The sequence below is a fragment of the Syngnathus acus genome, chromosome 10 (genome assembly GCF_901709675.1).
Source record: "Syngnathus acus chromosome 10, fSynAcu1.2, whole genome shotgun sequence".
In the NCBI taxonomy this organism is placed as follows: domain Eukaryota; kingdom Metazoa; phylum Chordata; class Actinopteri; order Syngnathiformes; family Syngnathidae; genus Syngnathus; species Syngnathus acus.
In genome coordinates, this window is record NC_051095.1 from 4,095,120 (window position 1) to 4,114,134 (window position 19,015).

General features: G+C 46.5%; 4 protein-coding genes across 7 annotated transcripts in view; 2 read left to right on the plus strand and 2 right to left on the minus strand.

Moving 5' to 3' along the window:
• The first annotated feature begins 591 nt into the window (after nt 1-591).
• Nucleotides 592-4,239, plus strand: LOC119128102 (reelin domain-containing protein 1-like). 2 transcript variants are annotated; one of them, XM_037260245.1, is made up of 5 exons: nt 592-985; nt 1,133-1,340; nt 1,403-1,667; nt 1,736-1,896; nt 1,976-4,239. In XM_037260245.1, the coding sequence occupies exons 2-5, from the start codon at nt 1,133-1,135 to the stop codon at nt 3,865-3,867; spliced, it is 2,526 nt and encodes an 841-aa protein (XP_037116140.1). In that variant the 5' UTR covers nt 592-985; the 3' UTR covers nt 3,868-4,239. The 2 variants fall into 2 exon arrangements, with proteins under 2 accessions (XP_037116140.1, XP_037116141.1); XM_037260246.1 differs by having other exon boundaries at nt 1,736-2,068.
• Nucleotides 3,997-7,661, minus strand: slc10a7 (solute carrier family 10 member 7). Its single transcript, XM_037260438.1, has 12 exons — nt 7,419-7,661; nt 6,738-6,820; nt 6,530-6,666; nt 6,241-6,316; nt 6,131-6,169; nt 6,024-6,059; nt 5,405-5,488; nt 5,172-5,337; nt 4,981-5,032; nt 4,835-4,908; nt 4,607-4,759; nt 3,997-4,456 (listed from the first exon to the last, which is right to left on the minus strand). Exons 1-12 carry the CDS (start codon nt 7,516-7,518, stop codon nt 4,425-4,427), a joined length of 1,032 nt encoding a protein of 343 aa, XP_037116333.1. The 5' UTR covers nt 7,519-7,661; the 3' UTR covers nt 3,997-4,424.
• A 373-nt stretch (nt 7,662-8,034) lies between these two features.
• ttc29 (tetratricopeptide repeat domain 29) overlaps nt 8,035-19,015 on the minus strand; it is a 37,778-nt gene continuing 26,797 nt past the window's right edge. Inside the window, exons 1-12 of one of the 3 annotated variants that reach the window (XM_037260360.1) lie at nt 10,675-10,763; nt 10,284-10,363; nt 10,109-10,168; nt 9,971-10,030; nt 9,654-9,817; nt 9,410-9,589; nt 9,114-9,326; nt 8,958-9,043; nt 8,804-8,895; nt 8,615-8,738; nt 8,462-8,551; nt 8,035-8,346 (exon numbers count right to left, since the gene is read on the minus strand). In XM_037260360.1, coding sequence (XP_037116255.1) covers nt 8,191-8,346; nt 8,462-8,551; nt 8,615-8,738; nt 8,804-8,895; nt 8,958-9,043; nt 9,114-9,326; nt 9,410-9,589; nt 9,654-9,817; nt 9,971-10,030; nt 10,109-10,168; nt 10,284-10,345 — 1,287 coding nt within the window. In that variant the 5' untranslated portion in view covers nt 10,346-10,363; nt 10,675-10,763 and the 3' untranslated portion in view covers nt 8,035-8,190. Of the gene's footprint in view, nt 8,347-8,461; nt 8,552-8,614; nt 8,739-8,803; nt 8,896-8,957; nt 9,044-9,113; nt 9,327-9,409; nt 9,590-9,653; nt 9,818-9,970; nt 10,031-10,108; nt 10,169-10,283; nt 10,364-10,627; nt 10,764-19,015 lie in introns of those variants that run through there. The other 2 variants (XM_037260361.1, XM_037260359.1) reach the window with 2 other exon arrangements.
• LOC119128163 (endothelin-1 receptor-like) overlaps nt 10,845-19,015 on the plus strand; it is a 35,095-nt gene continuing 26,924 nt past the window's right edge. Inside the window, exon 1 of the mRNA XM_037260372.1 lies at nt 10,845-10,937. The gene's annotated coding sequence lies outside the window, so the exon portion shown is untranslated. The remainder of the gene's footprint in view (nt 10,938-19,015) is intronic.

Below are 19,015 nucleotides of genomic sequence, written 5' to 3' on the forward strand. Positions count from 1 at the left end.
AGACAATTTGAAGTTTGGCCTTGTACTAAGTCTGCATCATAGTACTTTATAAAACTTGTGAAACCAATGCAGTCATACAAAATTTGGTGGACTGTATTCTTGCTTTGCAACTTCATGGCAATGGCATATAGTGGGGCAGGCACGTCAACTGCTGTAATGCCCTTCCTGAGCCTCTAGAGGGAGACAAACAGCAGTAACGTGACACACATGCAACCACCAGCGTCATCCACGTGAGAGAACCACCAGCACCGGCAAGAGTCACCTAAATTTATTTTACTGCATCGATCAAATATATGTTGAATTTGAATCTAGGGTCATAGGTGACGCACCCATGACATCTCCACCCGACGACCTGATATTCCACGTGACATGTTTCATGCCGTCTGGTGTCTGTAGTGTGTTTCTCAGCTCCAAACGATGGAGGCTGATTTAAGACAGCCCCCGAAGTGTAAGAACTGAACCAGACTGGCTTACATAATTTCCCGCGGCACACTTTTATGATATCTTAAAGAATCAGGTTGGGAACCAGTGCACTACAACCCCGCATGTGGCACTGGATTGGACTTGTTATCTCGGGGGGGGGGGGGGGAGGAGGAGGAGGAGGGGGTTGCCTCTGTTCAAATGCTCCGGAGATCCTGTAGGGAGGCGGCTGCAGCTGGTGTACATCCTGTTGGTGTGTTGGATGAGGGGTGGGGGGCGGGGGTCTTAATCCTGTAGAACTATAGATCCTCGAGACAACACTTAAGACAAAAATCTATCCAGTGCTTTACTCGACCTTTCTTGAGTGTTGGCCAACCCTGCTTGTTCAAATCGTCACTAGAGGGAGTGCTCAGAAGCACCAGCAGCAGATCTAGTAATTGTGGCTCTATGCCCACCCACCTCCCTACCACCACACTTCAAAGTCCCCTGCCCAAAATCCCTCCAGCTCATCTTCAGACACTTGCTCTCACACATTTGCTCAGCACTGAGAAGACATCCTAGCAAGGTAAGAACAAATGTCATCTCTTTTTAGATTGATCTTGTATTTGCAAAATCTATGTTGTCCCAAGAATAGTCCAAACATTTGATTTCGGTTAAAAAAACAAGAAATACTCGTAGACTACAGCAACCTTCCTTTTCATGTCCTGCTAAGATGCAGTCCTCCCTGCTTCATTTGGGGACAACCGTGATCTTGTCATGCTTTGTCCTGCCTGCTGCTGCGTTCTCTCGCGGCGCGGGTCCCGCTTCCTGCCAGGCGATGAGCCCGGGTCACATTCGGGTCCAACCTCAGGACCCGCAGCAGAGCTATGTCACAATTCGTACGTCGGTGGACTCGTATCTGCCTGGACAGTTGGTAACAGGTAATGTTGACAGGTAGATGCAACAACGGTCCAAAGGCTTAAACACAATCCTCGGTTCGCAGTGACAGTCCGAAGCTCTCGGGACTTCATGGGTTTCCTGCTGCAGGCCCGCCGTGTTGAAGATTCAGAAGCCACCGCTAGAGTCGCAGGTGGGGCAGAACCGGACCTTCTGGTGGGCGGATCCTGGACCCTGGCCCCGCCCGGGACCCACACGTTGCGCTGCCTGTCGGAGGGCGATACGCTCACCCACTCGGACAAACAGCTGAAACGAAACCTGTCGTTCGTGTGGAGGGCTCCTGATGCACCCGTCGGAGACATTCGCTTCTAGTGAGTCCAGAATCCAAACGTGCACATTTCTGTCAAACGTTCACTGGGGGGGTTCTTTGTCCTTCTAGTATCACAGTGGTTCAGTCCTACTTTGTTTACTGGGCCGGGATTAAGTCTGCAGTGGTGCGTGATGGGACTCGGAGTCTTTGGACTACAAGAAACACAACAGGAGCCGAGACAGGGCGAGCAGTTTTTGGTCTTCATGATGAGACTTTTACTCAGATACCAGGTACAAACACATAGAGCTTGAACCTTCAATTGTGTTTTCATGACTAACAGTCCTTTTGGTTTCATCTTTTGGCCTGAAGCTCCACTGAACCAACCCAGTCAATCCATCGGTTCTGCTTCGTTAGGAAAGCAAAGCTTTACCCCAAAAAAGGTCTGGAAGAACACTTCAAGTCCAGTGACGCTCGCAAGGTACCAAAAGGGCCGAAGAACTAAGAACTACTCAGTCCTTCAAACGTCAAGAGATCATTCAAGCAGCAACTACCTGGACTCAGGATCTCTGGCTGAAGAGTCAGGCGGAGATCCTTATCCTTTCATCACCCCTTTCCCACCAGATGAAGGTCTCTCTCGTCGATATTGGGAGGGCACAGAAACAAGGGCGTCAACACCAAGTCCACTAACGTCTCCAGAAAATAAGCGTCTCCTTAACACGAACCCCTCAGAGCCAACCTCGTATAAACCGACAAGACCGCTCAATGTCCCAACGACTTTGTTTGGCTACAAGATCCAAAGTCGCTTACAAACATCTCAGAAGAGCCTCACGACACATAACGTAAGAAGCCAGTCTAAGTCTTCACTTCAATCACAGTCCAACACCGACATGGAGAGTCCTTCCAGCCAGACAGTTTCCAACTCCACAACCTTTTTACCGACTTCTCTGAAGTCTACAACTCAAAGTTTTCTTCTGCAGCCCGAAGACTCCAGAGATGGACCATCGCATCCTCCCAATAGCTCTCGTCAAACTCTGTTCCAGACATCCATGTCTCAATCTCCGCAGGACGTTAGCAACACCTTAAAAAATCTTCTCCTGTCTGACAAAGCAGTTGAGGGAGCAAGAACTAGACCACAACCATGGTCCAAAGAACATCCTCAAACTGTGACTCACAACAGTCAACCGTCAGTTTCCACTAGAAGATTGAAAACTTTGGTTTTCACAACAAAGTCTGAACATACTTCAACCACAACAGGAAAAAACATGAGCTCATTTGATTCTTCTGGTTCTCCTCAAGGTGTTATCAGCCAATCTTCACCAAGCTACATCGTCGCTAAACACCCAACCAAGAATCCTTTCACACTTTCTTCCAGCCAAGAACAAACCATTCCTGTTTATTCCCATCTTCCAAAACCTTCTCCTATGTCTACACCTCCTAAATGGATCTCAGGCATTCTGTCCTCCACTTACCAAACCATGACCCCCACAACATCAACATTTCCCTCGAGCAGCTCCATCAACTCTCCATCATCAGCCACATTCAATCTTCATGGTCCATTCAGGTCTTCCATCCCGGGAAGCACAAATTCCCCATCCTCTCCTACCACCACCAGGTCTACAAGCATGCCCTCCTCCTCCTTGATCCCTTCAAGTTCTCACCTTCCTCTCACCTCAGTGGGATCCTTGTCTTTTATTTTGGCTGCCTCACCTTCCTCCCAAGTAACTTCCCCACATCCAGGACCTTCTCCAGCTCCACGTCGCTCCCTCAACAACCGCCCCTCAATATCTCCCGTACCTTTCCCATCCCAAAGACAGACCCACATTGCATCATCTAACCCCAAAGAAAAATATCATCCATCAACCTCTAGCCACACACTCCATTCCAACATCAGGGAGGAACTAAAACCCAAACCTCCAAAACTGGACACCAAGCGTCCCTTGAATCCCTTGAAAACTCCAGGAATGGAGGGCAAGTATCCGGAAATTGTCACCAGGCATAGCTCTTGGGAGCTGGGAATGCTGCTGGGCTGCTCGGCCGGTCTGGGAATGGCGCTGGTGGTCGGCGTGCGCTACGTCTACAGACAGGCCTGCGGAAAACACACCGAGGTGACGCTACACGACCGGGAGAGAGATTACGGGAGGGGCGAGCGAGGGATGATCCACGTTCAGGAGTGCGGCGATTTGGTGCGAGTCCGCCGAATCCGAGAGAACAGCCTGGTGCTCCTTGCCGAGTACGACATACTAGCCTCGCCTGGAGACTGAGACGGAATCCAGTGTGAAAATGATTTGGATTTATTTCCTTTTCTGAAAATAGAGGAACATTTCAGATTCTTTCTGTAGACTCAAAAGCAGTAAATGTGCCGTGACACTCAAAGTAGAAACTCTTTGGTATTAGGTGGTGGGAAAATGCTTTGTAAACGTTTGTAGCATCAAACACATGAAAACACGATGTTCATGTCGGGTCACCATCACTATTAAACATTCAAGGCTTTAAGTTAAATTAAATACATAATCTAGCCTCAAGACTCTTGTAACAATATCAAAACCATTGTAACAAAAGTTCACATTCCCTGTTACTGGAAGCTGGAATGCTGAGTAGAAAATGTAGAAAAGACAATTAAAAAAAAAAAAAAAGGTCCCAGCCACCCCATGTGTCCTTTAGCAAATATAAAATGTGTACCTTTGCTTCTGTTAAATAAAGAAGAATAAACGTTTTGTGTTTTGTCCTTTGCGGAGGGCGGCAAGCCAGCATTTGGTCCTCGTGTCCGAGGTCGCTGCTGATTGGCCACGGGAAGGCACACGATTGTTCGGTGAGTCGCTCACTTGGTCAGACGGGCTGCAGGCTGGTCTGCTGGACCCACACACAAGTCGAAAAGTCTTTCTCAAGCAACTCAAACCCTCACAGGAACCTTTTTGGAAACTTAGCTTGAGCGTGTAATAACAAAAAAAATCGATTCCAAAAAGTCTGGCTGAAGGACGAGGAACGAAGAGGCATGCTCACCGCTCACCTTCTGGCGGCTGGTCATCCAGCTGCGCATGGTCGGCACCAGCACGGATCCGAGGAGGATCTGGGCCGGGTGGTAGATAAGCAGGGGGACCGAGATCAGCGACAGACGCTCGTCGCCCGCGAACACGATCTTCAGCATGGGGATACCTGCGCACCCGTCGGACACACGCCAATCAATGCCAGCAACATCTCATTACCGTGACCGTAAAGGCGGGCTCGTACCTAGCGTTAGCGACTTGTGCGTGGAGCAGAACATGATAGCCACCGTGTCGGCGGGACTAAATCCTGAGCCGGCTCTGAGGACGATGCGGTGTTACGTGTAGAGATTAGACAACTTTGAAAACGGACAGAAAGAGAACGGCGCTCACCTGCTGGAAAATCCAAAAGTGAACAGCATGAAAGTCAGCTGGATGGAGAAAACTGCAAGGAAACAGGGGATCACACAATTTTCTCAGATGAACCAGAACTGAGCAATCGCAAGTATACACAGGAAAAAAAAATCCCCCGTGAGCAGATACAATATTTTCTTTGCGGTAGTTGAGGATGTGCGTGCACTCACTGATGAGGACGACCATCAGCAGGCTGGTGGGGTCCAGCTCCATGTTGGCGTTGCTGAAGGTGTCGCAGAAGGTGCTGTAGATGATCATGAGGAGGACAGCGCTGCTGACGGTGCCGAACGGAGGTTTCCTGCGCTCTAGACACTCCCTCAGGAAGCGGCGGCACACCTGCGAGGAATGGGGGGTGCATCATTAAGGTGGCGCTCGTCGCAGCCACCAAGATTCCCTGGCGTACCTGACCCACGACAAGCGGCACCACCACAGTCATGAAAAGCTGAGAGAAGATGGAGCCAAAGGCCACGGAGGATGAGGAGCCCAGCTGGAAGAAACATTTTACTTCAAAAGTTGATGATTTTTACTCATTATTGTCGTTTTTTTTTTTTTTTTTTTAGCCTAGTCAACCTCGTAAAATTAGTTGTAATATTCTGTGTGCACCCTAACTAGTCAAAACACAATGTTCTGATTTATGTTTCGTTTGTGGAATATGAATTAAACAGAAAAAATTCTACCTGTTTCTATCCATCTCGGGGGCGGCCATTTTGCCACTTGCTGTCGACTTGAAAATGACATCACACTTGCCACAACCAATCATGGCTCACCCGTTTTCTAAAGCTGAGCCGTGATTGGTTGTGACCTGAGACCCGGCAACTGTGATGTCATTTTTAGTCGACAGCAAATGGCAAAATGCCCCTGCCCCTCTTGAGATTTCACATACTGGCTAATGTGCATCAAAAAGAAAGTTCTCATTTATCTGTCATTGTGCGAATTGAAACTTTCTGTATAAAAATTACTTGTGGTATCCGTGCTTGAGTAAATACTCATACTTTTTGACTGGCCTGTCAGATGCGACTTACAAAGAGCAGGAGGAGGGTCGGTGTCACCACGATACCCTGCACAAAACAAAAACCTGCTGAAACGGTGCTTCATGTTCTTGACAAACACTGCGCCACTCCAACCTTACCAGGAAGCTCCCAAACGCAGAGTTGAAGATGGCAGCCGCCTGGCGAGATAAACCCAATCAGTCACCATGGCAACGACACATTGTTTCTCACCTCGCGAGGTGCGTCTTACCTCGTTACCGCCGACGGCTTTGGTGAGAATGACGGCCGACGAGACCGGAGGCGGCATACAGCTCACTGTCTGTAACCTAGGCAACGACGACACCATGTTACCTTCAGAGATTGGATGCCTTCAATGCAATACACATGGCAGCAGTAAAACTTTTTTTTTTTTTTTTTTAAGAGTGAAAGTGCGTCAGGAACTGCACCGAATGGGGAGGCCATGAATGAGGCTTTTGTGAGTACTTCCAGGTAAAGTCAACAGTGCTCAGATTAAAGACTACATTCACATGAAATCTTACCCTCGGAGCAGCCATTGGTCGATGTTAGTCAGCGCCAGCACTCTGACCAGCAGCCAAATGGTCATTGGGAAGAAGACCAGCGTGAAGGACTGCACGAAGAGGTGAAGGCGCACATGAAGTAAAGCGCTGGTCAACTCCTGCACACAAGCAAAAATAATCATGTGAAATCCCGAGAATCTTTTGGGCATTCTCATCAGGGGGGCGTCACCTCTGTTTTCAGCGAGAGGCCGCTGTTGAAGAAGATCAGCGAGACCGCGAGATACGAGATGGTGATTTCTGGCTTCAGCGGTCCTGAGGCAGACAAAGGGAAGAGTGGTCACTATGGTAACCATGGAAACACCCAGCCACGTTTCTTCGTCCCGTTTAATAGTTAAACTCTGCAATCAGCAAGGCATGTCATATTCAGTAGCAGGGTTATCTCACAAGATGTAATGGACCCTAGTCCCTGAACGCATCATACGGTAGGTCTTATCATCCCAGATGATAAACGTGTTAGCTCGAGCAAATTACGATCGTGACAATTCATCTTATCGTCACCCAAGCGACACTTTCACTGGCTGTGATCCAAATGTGTAGCGGTGGCAGAGGCGTGTGTGTGTTGACATAAGTACAGGATGCAACGTGTCACACAAACTCCCTGCGAAACTTCCGGATCGCACGTTTACATTCAATTTGGAGAGAACGTCGAAAATGTTTCCCCTGATGTGATTTGTCAGATGATTTCATCACGTTTTAACTCCCCTTCAGCACAAATATTAAAAAATACTGATCAGAAAGACTAGTCAAAAATAAGTGGCAAAATAACCAAGCTCAAAGCTGAGATGTCACACAAGGTACGGGTTATTTGAAGTCCATTAAATGTCGTGCCGTATGCAAATCCTGTTCTCACCTCCTTTGACACCGAAGCTGGGCTGCACTTTAGCCGACAGTATCACCAGTACAATCCCAATGATGAACCATTCCCTCCGTATCGTGGCCAGCAGTCCCATGTTTCAGCGCCGGCCTCTTCCGGATCACCCGGTGGGCCCGTAAAAGGCTGAAAGACCCGTGACGGCTTTCTTTTCTCGGGTCTTCCTGTCCACTCGAAGTCCGCTTGACAAGAGTTCCTTGTTGCGATGTCAAGAGTTCCTCAAACGCAGCGTCTTCTTTCTTCTTCATAGCAATAGTAGTTGGTAAATAAATTGAGGAGTGCAATGCTGCCACCGTCTGGTTAAAACGTGCATCGGCCTGCTTCAAGAGCGTGTCGCTCCAGTGCGTTTCTTGCGTTCCTCTTCGTGGAAGTCAACAGTTGACATAAGTATATCCAAATTGGATACCTAATTTTTTATTTTTAAATCATGGACTCTCTCTCATTTCACATCTTATTTTTAAATCATGGACTTTCTCTCATTTCATATCACCCCCCCGAATATGACATAATTTCCTGCCAAGAGTTTTATTGGCTGTTTGAGTGCACCGCCAACATCCCAGTGTGGTTTGAATAATAATAATGCTAATAATAATACTAATAATAGCTTTGATTTATATGGCTTTATGTTAGCAAAGTCAAATATGTATTAAAATGCTTAAAAGGAAAGTAGTGCTAGCGACACATTTGCTGGCATCCTTGGCAATCCTGCAATACTTGGCTCGGGGAAACGTCAAGGTAACTCAGTCTATGTCTAATAGTCGCAAATGTCAGCATTGCCGCTGGTCTCGTGAAGTCCTCTTGACACTTTCCAGGCCAGCAGCCGCGACAGAGCGGGCGACGTGGCCGACTCCACGTCCGCGCTGTACTTTCCCACAATGCAACGAGTGTGAGCACTGGCCAGTGACACCTGACGGACGCAAACACTTGTAGCATTACACACTTTTGTAAAAAAAAAAAAAGAAGGAATTGAACTCCTTAGGTAAAAGTACTTCATTAAAAGTTAAACCAAACAGATAACATACCTGAGCTTTCTGCACCAAAGCCACGTCTCCGATGTCACAGGCCACGTTGTAACCTTGGAGTAGGCTCTCGCGAGCTTGGTCATACTGTTTCTGCAGGCAGGGAGGACCACGTTTTTGTGTATACGTGTGTATATGGGTGAGTGTGTGTGTTACCATGTTAGTGTAGACATGGCCCAGACATAGGCATGCGTCGACGAGGTGGTGATGTAAGCTCTTGCTCCGGGAGATGTCAACCAATGTCTCCAAAAGCTTGATGGTGTTCTTGATGTTTCCCTTACTGAAACACAAACACACTTTTGTCAACACAAAAGGGCGCGTCTCATTTTCAGTATCCGAGAGTACCTTTCATATAACTTGGCCATGGCCTTGTAAGCTTTTCCCAGGCCGTCAAAATTCTCCGTGCTGCTGCAGATGGTCATGGAGGTGTTGAGGTACTGCGAGAAAAAAAAAAGAGTTACCTTATTTCAGACACCAACTCTCAAGCGCTAACACGCACCTGTTTGGACGTGTCGTAGTCTCCGACTCTGTAGTAGGCGAGTCCGAGCTGATAGGCGGCTTCCCCTTCGATGTTTTTGTTTGCAGCTGCAACAACGCACGTCTGGTGTTTTACGAGCGGGATGGCGGCGAGGACGGGCGGCGGCGGTCCACTCACACTCGGTGGCGGTGGTGTAGCCTTTGTGGAGGAGCTCCAGAGCCTTGTCGGGTTTGCCCACTTTGATGCGAGCGTCCGCCTGGCGACTGTAGATGGACCACAGGCTCTCGCGGGCTCGACGCGGCAAGTAGCGACTGGACGAGTCCACCCAACCGCCTTCGTCGGCCATTTGCACGCAAAGTTCAGCCTGGTGCCTTGCCTTGTCCAGCTGACCTGCACGGGTATGAATTGTTATTTTGATGGCAAATCATTTGAGGGAAGAATAAAAATGAATCTCAGGAAAGAAGGTTACGTGCCTTGCTGCAGGTAGAGCTCGGCCAAGCAGGCCCGCCCCTCGGTGGCATGCCGCTTGCATCCTTCCTCCTGCGCGTCGGTGCACGTGTGGTAGAAGTGCAAGCTGAGCCACAGGTCCTCCAACTCGGCCGTGAAATAGGCGCCCAAATGCAGACGTTGCTCGTACGCCGCCGGCCAGCGACCTGCCGCAACCGTTCGTTAGACCCCGCCCCCGAAAAGTCAGATCTCAGAAGTGAGTCAGTATACCGTCCCGTTGCGCCTGCTCGGCACGGCTCAGGTAAAGACCGATGCTCTCCATTTTGGCGTGCTGCTCCTCCAGCGGCGTTTGAAGACTGAGAGCCGAGTTGATCTCCGCCCCCTCCCGGCGCTCCTGATCCAACCGCAGCAAAAGGAAGAGCTCAGAGAAGGACCTGGAACAAGAGCACGGGCTGAACATTTTGGACAACGAGGCGCTCGAATGGCTATCAAATCAAAAAGCAATTCAGCCGCAATAACATGAACATTTTTTTCAGCCACTCAAAACTGTCCAACAAGACATACAGGCAATAATTCACGTGAGCTACCTGTGGAAGCCATGCTGTAGCAGGCCCACGCAGATGTTCTGCTTCCGGCTATTGATGAACCTGCGAGAAGGGACAATCGTCAAATCAAATTCATGCTTGACAGTGAAACAAATTGGTCACCATGGCAACCAAACTCACTTTGCGATATCTTCTTTGGAGAGACAGTGTGCTGATTTTTCAGTGTGTTGGACAGACTTTCTATGAAAGACACACAGAATGTTCCAGTAACTAACTCAGGTCATTTTTTCGCAATGTTCCCATCGTAGCGGTTTTAATTGTATCTAGATTTATCGTAAATAACCAATTTTCTTACTTGCTTCTCTGCCTCCTGACCCTCGAGGACACTCCTGGTAGAGAGCTGCCTTGCGCTTCCATTCTCGGCTGTCACTCAACCTGGAGGCGGGGCCAATATTTTAGAAAAGGTGAGGGGAAAGAAGGAAGGAAGGAAGGAAGGAAGGAAGGAAAAAAGGACGAAGGTAAGAATGGAAACTTAGGAAGAAGTTAAGAAACGAAGGCAGAAAAGTAGGTTTAGCTAAACCTAGTAAGATGGGAGGATACAAATCGCAGAAGTAGCTTATAGCAACTTTTGTGCAACCTTGTGGACCTGTTCGTAAAGTGGATTCATTTCACGTTATTTACAATTGAAAGCGGACTTACATTGTAGCCTTATTTCCTGTCTGCGGTAACCTGAATTAGTAGCTCACCTCCACTCGGCCTGGCGACAACAACGTACAGTCGGCGTCTCCTCTTCGAATTTCGCGAGCGTCACCAAGGAGCTCTGTTTTCAGTCAGCTTGTCATGTTACCATGGCAACGCACGTCCCCCACGCGACATTTATCTCCATGGCAACCAAGGCCGATCGTCGCCGGCGCGTTCGAGCGAGAGCAAGAGTCGCCGCGCGCAGGTTGCTAAGCAGTTGAAGCGTGCCAACTGATTTAAGAGCTCTTCAAGTGTGCGTCCACGAGAGGTGAGTAGTTTTAATGTGTAGTATCCTTTTATCGATAAAGTTTAAGTCGGGTGACCTCTTTTTCCCGGACATGTCCTACTTTTGAGCCCTATAAAAACGTCCGAGGGTTAATGTCGTACAATCAGTCTTTTGCATTTACTGTTCTGGATATTTGGAAATAGCTTGTGGTGTTCCACAAGGGTCCGTTTTAGGCCCTAAATTATTTATTTTGTATATAAATGACATGTGCAAAGTCTCTAAAGAACTAAAACTCGTCAATTTTGCAGATGACACAAATATCTTTTGTTCAGGTGATAACATCCAAACAAGTGGAATCAGTGTTGAATGAGGAAATGGAAAAAAATGAAAATGTGGTTCGACTGGAACAAATTATCATTGAATGTAAGTAAGACCAAGTTTATGGTATTTGGCAAAGCCAACATAAAGATACTGTTGGATTTGTTCCACAATTTAGGGAGCGCTATCTGCGCCTCACGGCAAAAGCCATTGCCAATCACCTGTTATCCAATTCACTCACTGCGTGCTCGTTTAATTTCTTCAGATTTAGGAAAATGCAAAGACACTGAAGCAGAAATTAGACTTACACAGGTTGGTTGAGTTCAATCATAATTCTTGTTAAGAAAGCTCTGTTTTCAGGAAAGTACAATACAGCGCTGGGCCTTTCAAGAGCAGAAAGTCTCCATTCAGAAAAGGCAACGTTCAAGGTTCTTTGGTCTGCTTATATTCAGTTGCTCATGCCGGTGTGGGGCGAGTTTGATGGGTGATGAGTCGTTGGGGTGGGGCGAGTTCGCAGTAGAGTTTGATTCCATGGGAGTGGGTGCTGGTATGGACGATTCGGTGTGTGTGTGGGGGCTGCCGTCTTCCATCCTGTCTTTCGGCCTTGGGGATCATCTTTGGCCGAGTCCTTGGCTGTCTCCTTCTGGCACCAGCTGGTTTTATCTCCAAGTGACCTTCCTGTAAACCTTCTGCTCCATTCCTACACTGTCGCACCTCATCCATTCGTCATTCTTTCAATTTTGTCATTTTGTACGGAATTATGTGAGCTTTTGGCTGTGACATCATCAATTTATTAAAGTTCCCTGACGATGCAAAGTTTGTTCTTTTGATACTCCATGTCTTTGCTTACATCATTACATTCTTAGTTTAATCATGCTTCCGCACGTATCTCTTCTTTGTTAAGCAAAATATTTCCCTCTGTGCAGAGCGTTCAGTAGTAATCGAAAAGCTGGCGTCTCACATTTAGGCGACATATGACGTTTAGTCAAAACACAAGATATAATCAAGTACTGAACGGTCAAGACGACTCTGGCCGTGTCCACGATTTAGAGAACAAACATCAGGCATGCATTACACAGTTCCTTAAGGGTCATTAAGCTATTTAGGCAACATATCAAAAGGTCATTTATTTTGCAGTGCACAGAAATACATATTGAATCGTGAAGTTGTAGCAACCTCTGTTATTATCTTATATTAAAGAATGTCTAGTTATGTCTGCTTTATTGGTTGACTCCATGAATATACTTGTCTGCTTATATACTTTATCCAAAGAGATGTGAGCGTATCTGTTATTGTGGCTAGGCGGGTTTTGTGTCTTTTGACCCTATTCCTTCAATACGAATAGAAATAGATGGGACTGAAATTGAAAGGGTGCAGGAAAACAAATTTCTTGGGGTTATAATAGATGACAGGCTGAGTTGGAAGCCACACATCAAAAACGTAAAGTCTAAAAATTCAAGAAGCATGGCAGTCATATACAAAGCAAAAGAATGACTGGATTATCATTCACTTCGTACGCTTTATTGTTCTCTTGTCTTGCCCTATTTGCATTACTGTGCTGAGGTTTGGGGGAATACTTATAAAACTTCACTACAGCCACTTATCATTCTGCAGAAGAGAGCAATAAGGACTATTCACAAAGTCAACACAAATCCACTTTTCATACAATCCAAACTATTGAAATTCACTGACATAGTATCTTATCAAACAGCAATCATCATGTATGGGGCAAAAGCAAAACAACTACCAGACAATATCCAAAACTTATTTAGGAATCGGGAGGGAGGTTATAAGTTAAGGGGGAATCACAACTTCAAAATCAAAACCAGCTCAGTGGCCTAGTGGTAGAGTGTCCGCCCTGAGACTGGAAGGTTGTGGGTTCAAACCCCGGCCGGGTCATACCAAAGACTATAAAAATGGGACCCATTGCCTCCCTGCTTGGCACTCAGCATTAAGGGTTGGAATTGGGGGGTTAGATCACCAACTGATTCCCGAGCGCGGCACCGCTGCTGCTCACTGCTCCCCTCTCCCCCAGGGGATGGATTAAAATCACACGGGGATGGGTTAAATGCAGAGGACAAATTTCACCACACCCAGGTGTGTGTGTGACGATCATTTGGGACTTTAACTTTAACTTTAACTTAAAATGCTAAACATAAGAACAACCTTAAAAAGTCATTTGGATAATGTGGACGTCAATTTTCTTTACTTGTGGTTCCTGAGAGGCCTCAGATTGCTGTCAGGGAGCAATTGGATACCTAAATAGTTTGAGCTTTCCTAGTTAAAATAACCTTAAGTAGCATGCCTTGAGCGTGATTCAGGCCAAATTGTAGACGTGACCATACAATTTGGTTGGGGGCAGATTTTGGGATGTTTACCGATGTCATCTCTTCTTGGACCGTTTTCGGGACAATTATCAAGTCCCGAAGGGGGGAATGTGGTAGAATTTGGACTCAATACGTCTTTGCATGTTGCCTTGGATGGTCAACTAGCAGCAGTGAGACTATCATAAGCTATTTTTGCTGGACAGAGAGGCTTTAGTTTCAGTAATGTATAGGTACTTAGAATATGGAAGGACCATTTGTTGGTGACCAGGGAAGAGCCTAGTAGATGACCTTTTAGGGGCTTCGAAAGCAACCAGTAGACTTTGACTCGAACCGCAGCTGTTGTCTTGCCAGGTATAAAAGATGCGGGGCCTCGCAGACGAGAGAAAGGAGGGGCTGCTAACATCTTTGCTGTTGGCCCACTCGAATAGTTGGAGAAACTTCACTCTGACATCGGTTGAATAAAATCTTTTCCCAATCAGCCGTGTGTCACTGGAGTGCTCCTTCTCTGGGCCAGCCGTCGTCCACCAAGTGTTGTTTTGAAGACCAGCGAGGCAACAAAGACAATTCACCGCAATAGCTTGAATGGAAATAGTTGGACTATGAGCGAATCCCTGCGGCAATCTGGTGTACGTATAACTTTGTCCTTTAAAGGTAAACGCAAACCAAAACTGTGAGTCTGGGTGGATTGGCACTGAGAAAAATGCATTGCTAAGATCAATTACTGTGAAAAACTTCTGCTTAGGCTTCAAAGTGTTTCGAAGTGTGTGTGGGTCAGGCACATTAGGTGCTCTTGTCTGCACTGCATCATTTACTGCTCGTAAATCTTGCATCATTCGCCAGTCAATTTTATTGGCCTTTTGGACTGGAAAAATAGGAGCGTATCAATCTTTCAAACATTTTTTAACACGCCACCATTTTCATAGTGGTGGGCACCTTGGTCTAATTGAGTGATAATATTGCTTTAAGCTGTTACAGAATAAATTTTAGCCAAGCAAAGAAATTAAGATCAAAAAATAAAAAACACATTTGTGCTTCCGAGCCACCTCATCTGGCTCCTCTCAACGTGGAGGAGCAGCGGCTCTACTCCGAGTCTCTCCCGGATGACCAAGTTTCTCACCTCATCTCTAAGGGAGAGCCTGCGGAGGGAACTCATTTCGGCCGCCTGTATTCGGGATCTCGCTCTTTCGGTCACGACCCATAGCATAGGTGAGGGTAGGAGCGTAGATGGAGCGGTAAATTGAGAGCTTTGCTTTTGGCTCAGCTCTCGATCTCGCGCTCCATACTGCCCTCACTCGTGAACAAGACCCCAAGATACTTAAACTCCTCCACTTGGGGCAGGATCTCATTCCTGAGTCCACCCTTTTCCGACCGAGGACCATGGACTCGGTTTCGGACGTGCTGACCCTCATCCCGACCGCTTCACACTCGGCTGCGAACGGCTCCAGTGAAAGCTGAAGATCACGGCTTGAAGAAGCCAACAGCACTTCGTCGTCTGCAAAGAGCAGAGACGCGATGCTGAGGTCCCCAAACCGGACACCCTCAACGCCTCGGCCGCGCCTAGAAATTCTGTCCGTAAAAATTATGAACAGAATCGGTGACAAAGGGCGGAGATTTACAATGGATTATATATATGATTGAAGTTCAGCACTGGGGAGGTTGGCAAACGTTTTGTTTGGACGCTCCGGGAGGTGGTCAACGCGACTGGGTGAATTTGATGGGGCAACTTTTTTCTTCTTCTACTTACTCGATTTATTATATGATTTACAACTGATTCTATTATTGAACTTTAGCATTGGAGATGTTGGCAAACGTTTTGTTTGGACGCTCTGGAAGGTGGTCAACGCGACTGGGTGAATTTGATGCATGGGGCAACTTTGCGTTTGCTTTCATCGCATTGGAAGCGGTTGGTTGAATGTGGTGGTGCAACTTTGCATTGGTGTCATGTACCGACTCGAAACCACAATAAAGTCTGCATCCCAGTTTGTGTTGTTTATCGAGGAATCGCGCGCGCGCGGCGCCGCCATCTGGTGGGACAATGCACTGCGGCCCTACGTCACACAATAGATTGAGACGACGAGCAGAGATCGAATGGCCCGCCGCGATGGGTGAAACGCTCTTGCGTGCACTTTTCAATCAAATGGAAGGGACTTGTTTTCTTTGTGGCCAAAAGACAGGTGGGATTTTCATCGACCCTTTCTTGCATGCACTTCTCAATCAAATTGAAGAGACTTTTTTTTTCTTTTTTGCCAAACGACAGGTGGGATTTTTTTCTATCGACGTATAATTCAGCCACTCACACCGTTTCAAGGGTCAAGACTTGGTGTGGGTTGAGAAGCTTGCGGAAGGCGCACAGAAGCTCTTGGCCCTTCTGGCCGCCGCTCGTAGCGTTGACAAACACCAGCAGGGGGCGCACGTCCTCACTCAGCTGGCTGAGCTGCAGTGGCACTTCAACAGCATCCCATAAGTGACGTTTTGTTGCATACTGGTATAATACCAGTATGCAATCATACTGGTAAAAAAAAACACAAACTTTTTTTTTTTTTTTTCCAATTAAAACTTGCATTGCTCTGGTCTGCCCCACGCATTAACCCCGCCCACCCCCCCGAACGATTGGCTATAGTATTTATTTCGCTGGGTTTTCTTTGTACTTTTGGAAGCATGCGGGCGGCTGATGAACGTCATGGACCAACACAGTAACTGAATCGTTCTTTTTCTTTCTTCTTTTTTTTTTTTTTGCGCATCTTAAACACAGTGGCTGTAAATGTAAAAACATCTTTTTATCAATACGATCAATCAATCAAAAGCAAATAATAAATTCTCAAAATAAACGTTGGCTCCATCCCTGACTTCAATGCTCACAAATTACACATCGCGAGATTGATCGGTTATCAAAATAATGGTCGTCTCCGTGCCTGACGTCAAGGTTCTCACCGGACCGACACGGCTCAGGTGTCGTGTCGCTGTAATTCCCGTTTTGGCCACTAGAGGTCTCCCCAACTAGACTCAAAATTAGTGATGAGGTCAGATCTGTTGTCAAAAAGAAATTAGGAATTTAATTTTAAATCGGAGCAAAAACTAAATATGGTTGAAGATATTGTGATTTACCACCCGCTTAAAAAAACAATTAAAACTGGAATTTAATTTTAAATTGGAGCAAAAACTAATATGGTTGAAGATAGTGATTTACCACCCGCATAAAAAAACAATTAAAACTGATAAAATACATCTTAAAAGCATATAAAATAAATAAAATGTCATTACAAAACAAAAATGATAGAAAAAAACAAAACAAATCCCAACTATTGCCACGAGATGTTAGTTACTGGGTGTGCAGAGTTCCCAACCTTTTTTGGCTCGAGTCTTTACTTGCAAAGAGAAAGTCCTTCAGACTGCTGCAGCCACAACTAAAATACTTTTGCACCGCCCGCAGGAAAGAGGGACACTCAAGCACTGGAGAAAAAAAAAAAGACTGCACGGGTTTAAATTGATTGTGTGTTTTGTTTTAACAATTGAACCTCTCTCCCTGAAGTTCTTGAAAATTCAATAGGTGCAAACGTACTCACTGCTAAAAACATCCTTGTTAGGCCCTTTTTGTGCGACGCAATGCTGGCTGCGTGCGTTTCATTGCAGGTCACCACGGCTGACAGATGGGGAACGCTAGCGGCAGGCACCGTCTTCCTCTTAAAGTGTCCAGTCACTCAAACGTGACATCTTGTTCTCCAGCCTCGTTGTCATCAACACCCACACCAATTTGCGACACCTGTTTGCCATTGACCTTCTGACCTTTTGTGGCAGGGCTGAAATGCAGTGGTCTTTTTCTTATTGTTGTCGTGAGTTCATTTTAAAGGCCAATAAAGGACTTTGCAATTAAGCAGCAGCTGAGCTGGGCACTCCTCATTCCATTCTGGCACAAAAAGAAGAAAAAAAAAAATTCTAATCTATTCAGGAAACGTCTGTTCCCAAATTGATACTTGTTTTGTGCCTGCTGGCAATGTAGCTTTGGTATTTGCTTGTTGCCAACTGATGCCATCTTGCAGGTGCCACGTAAAAGTGAGCCGGGCCGTCATTTCGGTGTTCCCGTGAAACGAGTGAGTGTATGTCGTTGAAAATAACAATTGTCGACTCACAGAGAGTAAAATTTCTAATGGAGGAAGGTTCAGGACGGTGCTGGCCCGGCGGCGGCGCGGCACATTTTGATAACCTTGAATGAGACCAAGACAACATGAGAGTGCTGGAAATAGAAACATGTGTTACCAGCAGCATCCTGTCAGAAATATGTCTGGAACAAATTTAGGTTCCGAGAAAAGGGAGATAAGAAAACGAAACCTACACACGCACACACACACACACACACACACACACACAGTCAGTCACTTGGGTGCTTTCGTGAATGAGTGAGCGTATGTCACTGAAAAAGACAATGGTGGAATCACAGAGAGTAAAATTCCAATTGATGAAGATTCAGGACAGCAAGGAAACGGTGCACCACTGAATGACCTTCAATGTAACTAAGACGGCCTGAGCATAATTTCCTGGAAACAAGGGAGGAGGCAGGGGACAAGAAAGCGAAACCTAACTCACAGGCAAACCGATACATATTAAGGAAACGTTTGCTCCCAAATTGATACTTGTCTGGTGCCTGGTGGCAAAGTACCGTATTGGGCCGAATATAAGACAACCCCGTGTGTCAAAGTCAAAGGTCAAAGTCAAAGAAATCGAAATGACGTTCCCACTATCCCACGGTGACAAGACATAGTACACAATATACATACAAGTAAACAACACAAACAAATAAAAACAAGGAGGCACAAACAAGAGTGATGAATAAATAATAAATACATTTTTATGGGGTGGGGGGATCCTGAGACACCCCCAATAGCATGCTGGCTAATCGGGAGAGACGAGGGCCGCTCCCACGTGGGGCCGGTGGGGGCCATCATTTGATCGGCTACAAATGAATGAAATTTTAATCTAGCTTTTAATTCAATGCATTTTCAATTCCACCGTATTCGGAACTACAACACCCATTTTGCATCGCAGTTCTCTTCCCGGTGTCTCAAGTTGGGCGATACCACCCAGGCTGTGATGTACCGAAGTCAAATTCCTTGTTTGGCACGCTCAAACGTGGCGAATAAAAAATCTTGAACATAAAACATAATTCAACTGCTACAGTAGCCTATATATTTGTTATATATTTTAATGATGTATCATCTTTTGTTTTCTGTTATTTTCTGTCCCCCTTGGTCAGCGCTTAAATATAGTGGAGTCAAGTGACGCGGCCGTATTCCACTATTCTGTGCGCCTGCCAATGGGCCGGTTGGATTTGAAACTCCCGGGCTGGGAAATGGTCCCAGCACGCCACTGGACACCCCCTTGGGTAAAAACCGCCGGTGCCTTATCGGAAGCCATCCTTCCTGCTACGTGACAACCTGCTCATTTGCCTTTTTTCGCAAGCAACCGCCCCTGATGTGATGA

What these genes read in the sequence shown, in the direction of transcription:
- LOC119128102 (XM_037260245.1), top strand. Translation starts at nt 1,133, where the DNA reads ATGCAGTCCTCCCTGCTTCATTTGGGGACAACCGTGATCTTGTCATGC. An exon ending in GTCGGAGACATTCGCTTCTA is followed by an intron (nt 1,668 to 1,735) that starts GTGAGTCCAGAA and finishes TTGTCCTTCTAG; the next exon opens with TATCACAGTGGTTCAGTCCT. An exon ending in GACTTTTACTCAGATACCAG is followed by an intron (nt 1,897 to 1,975) that starts GTACAAACACAT and finishes TTTGGCCTGAAG; the next exon opens with CTCCACTGAACCAACCCAGT.
- slc10a7 (XM_037260438.1), bottom strand. Translation starts at nt 7,518, where the DNA reads ATGGGACTGCTGGCCACGATACGGAGGGAATGGTTCATCATTGGGATT. An exon ending in TGCCGCTTGTCGTGGGTCAG is followed by an intron (nt 5,338 to 5,404) that starts GTACGCCAGGGA and finishes CATTCCTCGCAG; the next exon opens with GTGTGCCGCCGCTTCCTGAG. An exon ending in GCACAAGTCGCTAACGCTAG is followed by an intron (nt 4,760 to 4,834) that starts GTACGAGCCCGC and finishes ACGGGTGCGCAG; the next exon opens with GTATCCCCATGCTGAAGATC.